This window comes from Vombatus ursinus, unplaced genomic scaffold (assembly GCF_900497805.2).
Source record: "Vombatus ursinus unplaced genomic scaffold, bare-nosed wombat genome assembly UNPS02003292.1, whole genome shotgun sequence".
In the NCBI taxonomy this organism is placed as follows: Eukaryota; Metazoa; Chordata; class Mammalia; order Diprotodontia; family Vombatidae; genus Vombatus; species Vombatus ursinus.
Genome location: NW_020943070.1, coordinates 13,515,382 through 13,530,716, shown reverse-complemented (window position 1 = coordinate 13,530,716; position 15,335 = coordinate 13,515,382). Strand labels below are relative to the sequence as shown.

At 34.0% G+C, this 15,335-nt stretch overlaps 1 protein-coding gene across 4 annotated transcripts in view; it reads right to left on the bottom strand.

Annotated features, from left to right (window-relative positions):
• Positions 1-1,256: 1,256 nt before the first annotated feature.
• CNOT2 (CCR4-NOT transcription complex subunit 2) overlaps positions 1,257-15,335 on the bottom strand; it is a 174,141-nt gene continuing 160,062 nt past the window's right edge. For all 4 annotated transcript variants that reach the window (XM_027872728.1, XM_027872737.1, XM_027872744.1 and 1 more), the window contains 3 exons: positions 11,387-11,487; positions 8,548-8,692; positions 1,257-2,416 (listed from right to left, as the gene is read on the bottom strand). In XM_027872728.1, coding sequence (XP_027728529.1) covers positions 2,330-2,416; positions 8,548-8,692; positions 11,387-11,487 — 333 coding nt within the window. In that variant the 3' untranslated portion in view covers positions 1,257-2,329. The remainder of the gene's footprint in view (positions 2,417-8,547; positions 8,693-11,386; positions 11,488-15,335) is intronic.

The window sequence follows — 15,335 nt, the reverse complement described above, 5'->3', positions numbered from 1 at the left end:
ATGGCATAAGAAAATATGTATATGGTGGTAAGATAAATTAGAGAAAATATTTTTCTTTTTCTGACCCATTAATGCTTTATACCGAGTGTCACAAAAGTCTTAGTGTGGTTTTAAGCTTTAAAAGCTGAAGTGTAAAACTGCACTGACTTGGGACACTATATATTGGTCCCTATGAAACCTATTAAATTAAAAAAAATTATACTATCAAAATTAAGACTTAAGATCAAATTTTTCCAGTAGGGGTTGGAAAGTTGTGGCTTCTGAAAGTTCTATTTTGTATTGAGAAAAACAAAGATCTTATATTGCCCTGTGTGTCCCATCTGGTTTGGACGCCATGTAGAAATTATATTTTTAAATGAATTAAATATATTCTGCATAAATGTAGTCTTGATTTTTTTTAAAGTAGTTGCCTAGGATTGTACTAAATTTGTCACTAAGTATTGGGGCCTATGAAGATCATTTGCATCATAGTAATAAATTTTGGTATGAAGGTGCTTTGGTTTAAAAAAAAGATAAATAATTTGATATATATTATGTTAATTTTCTCATTTCAAGATACATACAGAAATGTTGTAGTTACTATAACTGGTACATAAACACAACAATGTTATTGTTTAATTTCAAAACATTTGATAGATGACAAACTGTTTTTCAACATAGAAAAATGGGTTAAAACCTAGAATTAAAAAAATAAACTCACATTGTTTTGCTGTCTTTTTCTTGCTTTGGTAATTTTAGTCTTCAAGCACTTAAAAATACATCTTTAGATAGAAAAGAACTCACAAAAGGATAAATTGTGAAATTGCACAGTGAAATGAAAGAATTAATTTTCTCATGATTTTGTTTGGGCTTCTCAGAACATGTGAATAAAAACCTCTTATCTATGAATAACCATGGTATTTTAAAGTGGCAAAATATCAGCTTGAAAGTAAATTGTGACTACTGAAGATATTTAAAGGAAACTATTTTGGTAAACCCCTAAGAGTATTCAGGGTATTTATGTCAAATGCTACAATAGTCCATATTTTTCCATGTTTTACATTTTATTCTTCTGGTTATACTAAGACTTTATTTTTGACCTACATGTGAAATGGTATATGATTTCATTAAACTGTCAGCAGTTAAAAGACTTCCTTTTAAGTCTCTTAACCGCTGGATAGCATGATATTTTAAAAACTTCAACAGGTATTCTTTTTCTCCATTTTTCATTGCTGAAGAAATGACTTCACAATCTCAAATCAAAGTCCACACTGCAGTGAGGAGAGCTTTTCTACTTTATTACAAAGAGAAGAAGCCTTTATGTGGTCAGAAAATACAAGATTGATCTTTTTTTTTTTTTCTCTTCCTATGAAACGCTGCTGTTCAAACAGCCAGAGTGAATTGTCTCAGTTCACTTCTTTAAGTCCCATCACATTCACTTGGGTATGGATGTCCTTGGCTGCTGAAAATCTGGCCCTTTAGTGCACAGGGCGACAAAGGAGTCCCCTGACCAGCAGTTCCAGAATGTCCCGTTTTCATATATTGCATCCATGCACACCTCCTAAAAATGAGGTACAGCAGGGCAAACATTTTCCAAAATAGATGTCATATATATAATATATACACATTCGTACATACATACCTTTATTCATGTGATGTCCAAAAATTTAAAAAAAATGTACACATTTATTACAAAATCGTAACAAAGACTGGACAGTGTTTTGCTCATTCTGGAAAGATGAAGCTCAGTAATAACACAACCCCAGAAACCATCCAGAGGTTGTGGCCATATCTTTCTTCTAAACAGTCAGATATTCTTGCATTTAAGCTTGGCGAAAAACTGCCTTTCAAAAACAGAAGGGAGAAGTAAAATGAAGGAAGCAGACCTTGCTCATCTTTCCAAATGAAATACGAGAAGGATCTTCACATAAAAATGCACAAACATTTTTTTTTTTATTACCAATAGTGCTACAATGAACAATGCAAATTTTGTTGTCTAATTTTTTGGGGTTTTTTGTTTTTTTTTTTTCTGGGTTTTTTTTTCTTTTTTACATTTTGGAAACTATGTGGTAAACTCTGTCAGTGTACTTTTTTGTCATTACAGATCAATGTCTGCTGTCCAAAAAAAAATGGAAAAATTCAGACCCTGCTCAAACTAGAGAAAAACAATTACAAATTTAGTTGTTGGGCAGCACATAATTAGTAAGGCAGGACCTCAAATGGTGACCCTTTGCATGAGCCAATTGCCAGATCCTCAAGGAATTAAAACCAGGGTGCCTGAGCCACATCAGTTCTGCAGTTATGTTGAGTATTGTGCTGAGACAGCCATACCCCAAGAAAAGGGAAGTCTTTAGAAGGCTTGCTGAGCAGGGTTGTAGTTGAAGGATGATGGCAGATGAGGCCTTTCTTCTAATTTGTCATATTCCAGAAGGAACTCCTATAACAGAAAAAAATTAAATGTTTAGAAGATTTTATTACAAAGTCCTCTTGATTGCATTTTTTTTTTTTTTGCCAAAACTGCACTTCTAGCTATACACAGAAATAAAATATACACCTATACTCAGATACCATTTCTTTTCTAAGTAAAGTGCTGCATTGCAGAGAGGTCAGGCATATAGTATATGACAAATAAAAACAATATGAAGATAGGCCTTTCAATTGGGAAAAATGTTGCTCTGTAGTATACTTAAGACTTAAGACCTACTTCTTGTTTCAATAGGGAAGCATCCAAAACGTAACTGACCATTATTTAAATATTACTAGCCCCACACATGAAAAAGTAGTTTAAAATTCAGAGTATTACAATAACAATTACATTGCTTGCTGTAGTTTAACAGTCAAAATACTGAATGTTTAAATTACTACAAGCTTTAAAGGGGATATCAAATGATGCCTTTCAAAGTATGGAAATAGTCACCTCTTCAATTTGCTTTAAATCTAGACCTTTAAAAATCAAGCTTAAAAATATATCCCAACCCATTAAGGCTTGTGGGAAACTATGAAATCTCCCCTATCTCCAGACTTCTCAATTCGTAAACCACATGCCCTGAAAAGAAAAGACACAATGGTGTGTACAAGTTTTAGGAAGCTCACGATCAAATGTGGATTATGTTAAAACAAAAATAAAACATTACAAAATGTAGATTTATTTTCAATTCTCAAAAACTATACTACCGCTTTTCATAATTTCAAAACTAAAGAATTTGGCCAAGCATCAAAGCCTATTTTAATTATGCAGAAAAAAAAATTAGGAATTCTGTTGTTTGAACTTGGTTAATTTATATGGACCTATTATTAAACTGCATAAAAGTTTTAACAATTAGGGACACTTAAGGTTTTTCTTAGTGGTGTCAAAAAAATGAAGCCACCTCCATAATAAATGCCTTATTACCAGGAAATGACTGAGGAAAACCTGACTTAGAGTATCTTACCTTAGAGATCTGCTTTTGATTGGACTCTCCCAATACCTTAAAAGTTTTCATTATTTGTGAAATCAAAATGAAAATTCAAGACATCGTAACTTTAAATGTTCACAATTATAATTTAAATGTTCCTTTAAGCAAGGAACCATTACCAAAATTAAACCACTAAACTATTTTCCAGTTTACTGACAAATGTTTAAAAACAAGTTTTACTGTGGTAAATTTCATCAGAAAATTTATATCCATATTCTGGTTAGAGTAACTAAGACACATAGCCATTATACTATTTGCTTAACAGTGAACACTAGGAACAGTAGAATAATTCGTGTTACATACATCTCCCTAAGAGCTGAAAAAACTTTAAAATTAGTTTGTTACATATTTTAGAGTTTGGTTAGCTAAATTTGTGTTGCAATAAATAAGTCAGTTCAGTTTTTCCATTCTTAAGGAAGATCTGTTTAAAACTCAGTGGGCATGAAACCTATATGAGATTCTGAAATTTTAAGTCAAACTCATCTTGCATATATACATCTTTAATTATGTTATTTATAAGGAGATTCTTTAAGTTCAATTTCCCTAAATATCTTTAGTTTTCACCTTTTAAGTTATGGATCAAAGTATCTAACAGGGAAAAGATCTAAAAGGTTTGTTTTTCATGATCATGAGTATTCTTGAAAACAGGCCACAAATTTAAGGACTTAAAAGGGGGGGGTGGGAGGGAGGACAGTGGGAGGAGGTTCTGCATTTCACTTCTTATAGTTGTTAGGCCTATATTCCCTTAATTTTCTCATTAATAACTGAGTAATTACAAAATCATTACCATCATTACAATATAAAAAGAAAGGTTTTTTACTGAATTATACACGAATAACTTTAAGGAATGTTATCTCAAGTCATCCTCGGTTGTAAAAATCCTATAAGGAAGGTTAGGCCTAGTGACAAATTGCAATAAAATAATACATATTCAGACAAATTAGCATAACAAAGGAGATAAATTGGTACCAGTGAATAAAATTTAGTAAGTCATATCAAGAGGAAACACTACCATAAGCATATCAAAAAAAGGTATGAAAATATGATCTTCAAATAATCAACTGCTTGAGCATTTTGAAAAACCTGATTTTCAAATAACTTTCCCTTGTGACAGAAATTATTTTTAACTTATAAGATATGGGTCATATATCCTGTTTGAATCATCACAAAATTTAGAAATATTGGAATCTTAAGTATTAAACTGTATAAAAACTCAAGTTTCTCAGAATATGTAGAACAAGGACTTGATAAGAAGTTTCTTCAGATGGACAAACTCATCACACTTTACTCAAAAATGCATTTGTGCAGATGTCAGGCACAGCCCTAAAAGAAACAGAGCTCTTTTTTTAAGATATGGAAATTATTTAGTACCCACCAACCCTATTGCTTTACACAGGCTACAGTGAATTTGTCCATTGTAAGACAGAATGCCCTGTCCAGTATCACTCCTTGTTAAATTATAAAGCAGGAATATTAACACTTTCTTTTTCATTCAACTTGTGAGTAACAGAGGGAGGGAAAAAGCATTTATTAAGCACCCACTATATGCTAGACACTGCAAATATCACATTTGATCCTCCATTTAGTAACAACTTCCAAGGAGTTCAGAGTATTTTATGTAAGTTCTCCTTGATAACTATAATAGCAATGCCCTCCACTTTACAGACAGAAGCTGACTCACTTGATTTGACAGCATTTCTAATTTCCTATGTGTGAGTATGCTTATCAATGGCTGGCCTGTGATTACTGGATACCAAAGTCTTCTGGTTCCTAAGGCAGTTTCTCTGAGAATGCCTCATTTCTTTTAAATATCAATAGAAGCAACAAGAAAAGTTCAATTGTCAGTTATGTCTTAATGTTTAAATTTATATAGTTCTGGGATGCATATTTTAATATGAACAAATGAAGTCCACTGTTAATCTAATGCAAAGTAAAAGCAAATGATCATAATATTAAAAAGAATTATGTTGCACATTCCTAATGCAACTACTTTGCAATAGATTTCCAAAGAAATGGACAAAACTGTACTTCTACTCATGATTCTCTTTCTTTTACTCTATTACACAGCTCAAGTTTTGGAAAGGAAATGCAAAGGGAAGGAAATAAACTCTTAGAATTATAGGATCACATGGTTAAAAGGCCCTTGGAGATCATCAAATCCAGTCTTTGCCAAAGCATGACTCCCCTTCTCCAAGATCCCCTTTTCAGTGTTTGGGAGCTCAGTACTCCGCCCTCCTCCATACCCCAAAAGTAATGCTCCTATAATATCTGGAAGCAGCTCCGTTAGGAAGATCTTTCCCTCAGATCTGCACCCAACTTTCCTTCAAAGGCCAAGCAAGATAAGTCCAATACCTTTTCCACATGTTAAAAATGGTTCAAACATGGAAAAAAAGAATTGAGATAAGCTAAAGAAAAACAATGGAAACCTTTTTCTTAAAGTGTTTACCTGACTGAGGAATTTCTTCCACAGGAGAAGGAAATCTTAATTTTTGGCTAATGTTGATATGGACAACTGAAATACAGATAATTGAAGCCAATTTCCAACCCCACCCCCAAATAATTATATGCTTATATAAGAAGATAAATGTTCTTTAGCCTAAACTGCACAATTACTTACATTTTCTATTTCACTTATTTTAATAACACCTCAGTTTTATTTTATATAACAACTTTACTGTCAAGAAAAGTATATGTAATATAAGTACTCAGAAAAATGCTTCAAAAATGGCAAGAAAAAACAGCAGAGAAGCTCTGTACTTGGTATTTTCCTAGTAAATGATATAATTTTACGTTTAACATTTTAAAAATTGCATTGTGTATTTTAAAGCTGTCAATAATCATTCTTCTGACATGAAAATATGGTTCAGTGGTGTTTGAACAGGAAAATGAAAATAACTCATGGGAGATCACATGACTGTAGTAAAAGAGACGGTCTAAAACTTCAAATTAAGAATTACATAGCTGAATACCACTTTATATTTGTAGAGCACTTGAGTTTTTAACACACTTTAACAAACTGTCTTGAGAATGAGATGTTATTTAAAAAATAAAAAGACAACTTTTGTTTCATATTTGTTGTTATTCTATTTGTGGGACTGACCCTGCTTTTTCAAAATGAATGGCTATGGTTGAGATAATTTATTAATTACATTTTCATCCCTAATTACTACTGACATTTTAGGTTTTTTTCCCCCATTTCTTTTATACAGCCTTAAGGAAAGCTGAAAAGTGAGCAACATTTTTACTACAAGTTTTTCTTAGCAAAAACTCCTGCATGATGATGCAGATAATGAAACTGCAATCATACCACATTATTTTTAAATGTTCTTGTGCTTCTGTTAGATTAGTAATGTTGATTAAAGAAAATGAAAGAACAATACTCTCGATGCCACTGTGTTCAGAAAACTTGGCATGTTCTCCCCAAATCAGTCCAAAATGCCAAGTCTCCATTTTTGTTTTTACATTTACATCCAAAGTGACTCTATTCATTAAATTTCTTTATGTTAATATGCAGCATATTATTTTTTCAATAAGTCTAGAAGCAATCCCAATGTATAATCAATTTATTTTCGTTACTTAAAGTGAGTGGGAAGAAAATTCTTTTTCAAATAAATGAAAACTACTTGCTATTTATTTTTTCTTTAATTCAAATATTAAGTATTAGCTAAAACGTGAATTTACTATATCTATCCTACACATTCCTTCAAAAATATTTTCTGGAGTTTTACATAACACAAAAGAAAGGTACCTACATTCACTATGGGGTCAATTAGATGCAGTCTAACACTTTATTAGATAACCTCTTACTCATTCTCTGTGAATTTGATAATACAATCAGTAGCAAACATTACAATAATATGATCATAGTGGTGCAATAATAAAGAATGTACCTGCAAATTGTAAAAATGTAACAAAGAAACTGGTATGATGCAATACATTCTAAGAGAATCAAAAAACCACATAGATGAACACAATTTTGTGGGGGAAATCACGTTAAATACCCATAGAAAAGTTGGGTAACCAGTCCCATCTGGGATACACACACAAGTATGACCAATTGACTCTGAATAGTTCTACCCTGGCTACACTAAAGGAACATCCATAAATAATGAAAGGATCCCTTACTTGTAGATTCTTCTTTTGAATTTATCTTCCTAATTTCAAGGCAAATAGTTCTCATAAAACATAGTACATGGAAATATCTTCAATTTTTGCTTCATGACAGAGTTATTCTATTCTCATCTTAGCACAAATGCATTATGTGTTATAAGTAATGAGATGACACTTCACCTCTGATATTAAGAGAAACATATCCTGAGACTCAGGATTTCTAAACCCTTAGAATTATTAATGGAATATGCATTCAGGAAAATTCTGAATTTTAGGTAGTAGTATATATTCTCTAGCCTTTCATATAATCCTGGATACAAGAGTATAGCATTGAAAGCAAGACAGTTTTGAAGTTGGGACAAGAAGATGATGTGGTATCTGGGACAGTAAGTACCTTCCTATAGATTTTATTAGAAAGACTCATAGTGATGTGTGTTGTTTATTTTGTTTTGAGAAATCATATGCCCATTTCTCCAACATGCTGGGTTTTACCTATAGTTCATGCTTCTGGATTAATCAAATTTCCTTTTTTAAAACAGTTGTGAAACAAAAACTTAAATCAACTTTCACTGGAATAAGTAAAATTGTGATGTGTAAAAAATATATGTATATATTACTTTTAATTAAATCTCATTTGGTTAAGTAATAATATAAGAATACATGACTTTGGGATTGCAAGAGGGTATCTTTATTTTACAATTCAGTAGTCACAAAAAATATATATATATATTTCAAATGTTACCAGGGCTTGTGCAAAATTACAAAATCTCTTTACTAGGCTCAATCATTTTCCTAACTATTGATGAAATAAATTGTTTCAGGACCCCCTCCTGGAGTCTAAAATCAAGTCACACAAGAAAGTGGAGACAAAAGATTTGCTAAATATCTGGCACATTATTGGAATGGATGAATTGGTACATATACATAAACAGATAAACAAGGAGGTTTAATAAAAAAGTTTAGATTTATACATTTACACATTTGCACAAGGAAAAAAATATACCTTAGCTACTTTCCTCCAGTTAAGACAGTCAAAGAAGTAATATGTTCCCCTCTCGTATGTATTGGTTTTCATTGCTGGCTCCATGCCTGGTGCCCTGGTAATCCATACTCGTTCTTCTTTGTGATATCTCCAATCTCGGTTAAAACTTTTAGAAGAAAATGAAAATTTCTGTTTTATTTAAACATGTAAATTCTTTTAGAACTTTTCTAAGAAAAGCATTAGCTTACAAACAAGAATGAAAATGCATAATCAAATTTGTTTCACCTAATCATCTTGCTTTATTAATTATACCCTTTTTGTATTATGTATAAAAAAGCAATTTCTTAGTATTTTTTGCCAGTAAAATTTTTTTTACTGAATTGTAGATCCCTTTCAAGCACCTTTTATTGCTAATGAAAATGAGAAAAAACACAAAAATGTGAGGAAAAAACTTGAAGATAAACTAAATATTTGCCCGATGATTTAGGAAATAATTTTTTTTCTTACCCAACTATATTTTTGATGATCAATTGAAATGTAGTATAGATAGTATGACACTAGTAACTAGTTCATGGTGTTTGTCTTTATTGACTACTATATGCAAAACACTGTGCCAGGCATGCAAAAATAAAAAATGAAAATAATCCCTGTCTTCAAGGGGCTTATTATATTCTTCGTGCACTTATATAGGTAGATACAAAATAAATACATTTTTTCAGGGCGAGGCCCTGAAAAGCAGCTAGGAAGATAAAGAAAGGCCTCATGTAAAAGGTGATGATATCGTACATGCTTTACAGCTACGGAAAGGCACAGAGAGAGAAGATGACCTGCTGGGTGTGAGGAGGAGAAGGAGCACAGCGGTCACTTAGCTGAACCATGGTTCAGAGGGGCAGGGAAGTAATGTATAATGAGGCTGGAAAGGTAGGCTGAGGCCATGTTGTAAAGGGCTTTAAACGCCAAAGAGAGGAGTTTAGTAATAGGAAAGAAACCAGTTTGAGGAGTGAAACGACATAAGATCTGTGCTACAGGAATAAATCTGTGCTTATGATTTTCTAGGCACTGTTAAATCATGCTGGTATTTGTGTGCAGGCTGGACTGGAGAGAGGAGAGATTTGAAACAAACTGCTGAAATAACCTGCAGACAAGTGATAAGAACCTGAACTAACTAGGGTAGTGACTAGGTTAAGAAAGATGCCAAGAGAGATGTGGATAGACTTACTCAGTAACTATCTCTAAATATAATATATTTTTTCATGACTGTGCAATAAAAACTGAATGGCTAAAAATGTCCACTGATGACAGTTCTTAGACAACTGAATTAATTTTCATTTGTGACATGTGACTGAACCTAAATTGGCATAAGTTAAAAGATAAATTAATTTGACCCTATAGAATTCATTTGAGAACTTAAAATGCAATAACTTTCAACAAAACAATAAAAAAAAATTTCACAGAAGATTAAAATAGGAATTTTGGGGGGAATCTTAATGTATTTTTACAACAGAATTTGCTTTTAGGAAAGAAATAAAATAGGGTAAGAAGGATTTATTCAGATCCCACTATAGAAAGCAGAAAGCAAAGAAGTGATAATGGAGAAAGTTGTAACATGAGATCTACTGTTTAGGAAAAATGACAAGGAAATAGTAAGAAGCTTTTATATTATTCAAAAGGTCTGGGGACAGGTAGAAGAACTTGCTTTCTTAGGAAATCAGTGGGGAAAATATAAACATTCCTCAACTCAGGCAGTAAATGCTCCAGTAATTTATCAGTAAAACAATTTCATTTCCCTTAGAAGAAGTTTTTACAAAAATTAAATAAAGACCTTTACAAGAAATTGAGATTCCTAAATCTGTCTTTTTTGGGCATATAAGGGCAAAATGCTAATACAGTTAACATGGAAGTCCAGTAATAATATAAAATACAGCCAAATAGGAGCAAAAGACACTGACTAAAAGCTTTTCTTAGGTAGATATAGAAATATTGGGCAAATACTATAAATTATTCCAGGAAATAAATGGCCCAATTTTTTTTACACTAGCTACTATTCAACACGGCCAAGAGAATGCTGAGGATGAGAAAGACCCATAATTTAAAAAATCCAATCCTTTCAAACACGTTAAAGCCTCAGTCATTTACCCTTTACTTTTGATGTATGATTTTTGTTTTCATTGCACTTTAAACAATCTGTTTTCACTCACTTGTCTTGACTTTTAATATATAACCACTATATTGCTCAAAATGCAATGAAAGCAAAAGTCTTAAAGATAAACAAAGTAAAATGACATATTGTAAAAAGCTTGAAAGGACATGAACTTAAAAATATGAATGGGTAGGCATGAACTACAGCAGAACCAATGGAATCAAAAGATTTGGTCAATTTAATTGATTGCCAGTAATTTACATAGCTTCAGAAGCAACAGAAGAACTTTCCTTTGTACTGGGTAGGCCCAGCAGAAAATAAGGACTTAATGGATCCTTACTGACCTCTTCACACTCGCCTTCATGAAATACATTAACTGGATCCACTTAAATCTTTTGGTCAAACTGATTCTCTAGCAAATGGTTGAGCTATACATTATGCTGATTCCAATCTGAAATTCAGCCTGCAGGTCATTTTACAAATAAAGCTTTATAATTCACAACCATATAGTAGTATACCATTATTCACATAATTTAAATATAACTTACTTGGTATTTTAATGATAAAGTACAACCAATGAACTGTATACTTTGGGGGAATTTATTATTTCTTTCAAAAAATAAACTAGCCATCATTATTTAAAGTACTATATTTTAAGATTCCCCCAGAGTGACTATGACTCCTCTATGATACAAAAGTGATCAAATACTTTGAACATACAGTTCTACTGCTGCTAAAAGCTGTAATACGTCTCCTCCATTCATGTAATAGAGATAGAATAGTAGATCTTCTCCGTATCGGCCCAGTTTTATTGCAGCCAGCTATAAAAGAAGAATATTAAAATAAAAAATCAAGAATATAAAACAAGTATAAGAATGCTAATATGAAATACACCATTTTAAAAATGAGAACATAGACTATTTTTAACTTTGCAGCATGTTACATAAAAGATCACAGACAACTACAATTCTAAAACAATTGCTTGGTTTACTAGGATTATGCATTCCTCCCCTCCCCCTCCCCCCACCAGAATAAATAATTATATTTTGCCTGACCAACTGATATAATAGTTTTCAAACTTTTTTTTTTTTTTTTGCAACATTAGAATACTTCACTTAAAATTTTGCACTGATGAAGTAAAATCTTTAAGTCTTTAAGAAAATTTCCTATTACTACTGGCACCAAATAATGAAGCAAATTTTATTTATATATTGGCCGGGAAGGGGGGGCAGGTGAGGGATGGGAGGGAAGAGGAAGAAAGGAGGTTCAGAATTATAATTTTGTTCAAGTAGCAAAGGTCCAGAGTGAAAATTCTCTCACCGCTATAGCTCAGCAACAATTTTGTACCCTACCATTTTCATGAGTTGACTGGGCTACTAATAGACTGTGATGTCCCCACTGTTATACAGTTAGCATGTGTCAGAATAGGATTTGAACCCAGTACTTCCCGACACAGAGGCTGGATTTGTATTCACTTAACCACAGTGCCTTCTCAATTTAAAATACACAAAATAATATACTTCTGACTCAGCTTTATTTGAAATTTAGTAATATTATAAACAACTTACTTAGCAGGGATATGGATGTTTGCTATACCTTGTATAGGAATACTGGAGGTGATGGCTAATCTTGAAAGACATGTCACAATCCCCCCCCCCCCCTTTTTTTTTACACAAACCAGTATTGGGAACAATGTTTTTAGTTTGGAACTAAAAATTTCAATTCTGTTTTTAAATGTTCTATATTGTGCTATAAACACTGTTGTAATTTTGCTAGATCTGTTTTTGTTTTAATTTTGGTATGTAACCCCAAGAGAGAGACAGCTGTTATCGTATTTTCAGATTTTTTTCTTTGGGAGACTCCAAAACTAGACAGGTTTGCTGTTTACTGCATCTGGCATTTTTTTTTCATTACGAAATTTTTTTTCATTTTTTTCATTATGGAATCCTGTAGCCTGTTTCATGGAATACCAGAGTTCCACAAAATTCAAGTTATGAAAAGTTGTAATAGGGAGAAAGAGTTTCAGGTTCCAAACCAACGAAAGATGATCCAGTGTCTCAACCATTAGAGAGCTACAGTCATTCTAACTTTCCATATCAAAAGACCCTATTTGTATATGAAAAATTTTTTTTCTGGATCCAAAAATCTAGGCAATTACTAATCTGGTCCCTGCAAAGTCTGGTAAAAATATGTTTATCTTGCCATGTCCCAATGTCATACTTTCCTATTCAGGTTTAGGAAGCAGTCTTCAAACAGTCCTATGTTTTTCCTACTGGAGTTTCTCATTCCTCATAGAAAATCACTGTCTAGTCAATAAAAAAATACTTAATAAGCACCTACAACATGCAGGGAATTGTGCTAAGGGCTGGTGATATAGAGAAAGGAAAAAAAAAAAACCAGATGCTGCTCTAAAGGAGCTCACATATGGGAAACAACAAGCAAACAACTATGTAAAAGATAAACTGGAAATGATCAATAGAGGGAAGGCACGATAATTAAGGGGGTTTCAGAAAGATGTTCTGTAGAGGAAGGATTTGAGCTGAGACTGGAAGGAAATCAGAACAGTTAGGAGATAGAGGGAGAGAATTTTAGGCAAGGGAGACAGCCAGTGAACATGAGAGTGAGGGAATAAGACTGGACTGGTTCAGGAAGGGGCCAAGTTATAAAGGGCCAAACAAAAGATTTTATATGTGATCCTGGAGGTGATAGGCAATGACTAGCATTCACTTACTAGAGGGTGATGTGATCAGAAAAGCAATTTGATAGCTGAGAGGACAGACTAGAGTGGGGAAAAGAATTGAAGTACGAAGACCAATCAAAAGGCTAGTCTAGGTGTGAGGTGATGCAGGATTGCAACAAGGTGATGGCAGTGCCAGGAGACAAAATGGAATATACAGAAAAAGAGACACTACACAGTGAAGACTGATAAGATTTGGCACCACTTTGGATATAGAGAGTTGAGAGTGAGAAATCAAGGATGACATCTAGATTATTAGCCTGGGGGACTGGGAGGATGATGCTTCCCCAGACGATAATGGGACAGTTGGAAGGAGGGAGAGAGAGGAAGAAGGAGGGAGAATGAGTTCATTTCATGATATGTTGAGGCATAGAGTTCCAGGTGTCCAACAGGCAGTTGGAAATTCAAGCTAGAGGTCTAGCATTGAGGTTAAGTCTGGATAAGGAGATTAGCACAGAGATGATAAATGAATCCATGAGAATTGATGAGGTCACCAAGTGAAACAGAATAGAGGGAAAACGAGAACCCAAGACAGAGGCCTCTGGAGGACAACCATGGTAACAAAGCATGACACGGATGAGGATCAAGCAAAGGAGACTGAGAAAAAGTGGTCAGACAGCTAGTGGGAGAACCAGAAGAGAGTAGTGTTGTCAAGAAAACCAAGGGAAAAGAGAATATCATGAAGGGTGACTGACAGGGTCAAAGGCTACACAGAGGTCAAGAAGGATAAGGGCTGAGAAAAGGCCATTAGATTTGGCAACTAAGAAATCACTGGTGACTCTGGAGAGAGACGTTTTAATTTAATGAAGAGGGTGCAGATTTAAGAAGAGAGTGAGAGGGAAGCAAATGGAACCACTATACAAGGTCTTCCCAAGTAATTTGGTCACAAAAGGGAGGAAAGCTATGACAACAGATAGTGGGAATGAATGGTTAAAGTGAAAATATTTTGAGGATGAGGAAGATATGGGTTTCTTTGTAGGCAACAGGGATGACAGAGGAAATAATCTGCTAGAAAAGATGGGACAGAAATGGGATGCAGGTGAAGGGTTTGCGTTGGCAACAAGGGCCACCTCTTCACTTGAGACAAGGGCGAAGTTGAGATGGTGTTGGGAGGGGAGCTGAGTATTTTGAGATGAGAATGACAAGGAGAAGGGGATAGGAGGGAACTCTCAACAAACTGTCTCATTTTTTTTCAGTGAAATATGAGGCAAGGTTGTCAGATGGGAGAGTCAGAAAAGGGAAGAAGGGATTAATTAGAGAAGTGTAAAAAAGGATGGGCCTTGCCATAGTGAGGGCCCAGTTGAAAATAAGCAACTCAAAATTTGTGGTACACAGAGTCAGTATGGTTTTGTGATTTCTCTCCAGTTTCGCTCAGTAGCATGTAACTAGGAGGAAAGGTGGTGGGAATAATCCAAGGCTGAGGTTGGGCAGGTCAAGATCAGCCATAGGATAAGGGATAAAGAGACTGGAGAACAGAGGACAGTTTTGAGTTGAACTGGTTCACTGAGGGGTCAAGATGGGGAAGGGAGGAGAATATAACCAGTGTAGGGGTGATGGCCTGGGGAAAAAAAAACTGAGGGGCTTAGGCACTGGGGGTCACAGCGGGAATGAATAACAGGGCTTAGGGTTGTAAGGAAGAGGGAGAGGTGGAATGAGAACAAATTGTGATCAGAGAAGGCAATTTCCAAGTTCATGAACATGAAAGTGGAACACTTTGCAGATAATGGCAAGATAAGGGAATTACTTTCTCTGTGTATAGGTGAGGTGGGGTAGAAGAGTAAGTTTAGGGAAGTAAGTTGAACTAAGAGATTAGGGATACTGAAGACCCCTACTATAAGAGAAGTGAGGAGAGGAAAGATAGGACAGTGAGTCAGACACTGAATTGACTGAGGAAAGATGAGCGTCCTGAAGATCAGAATCTTGACCCAGTGG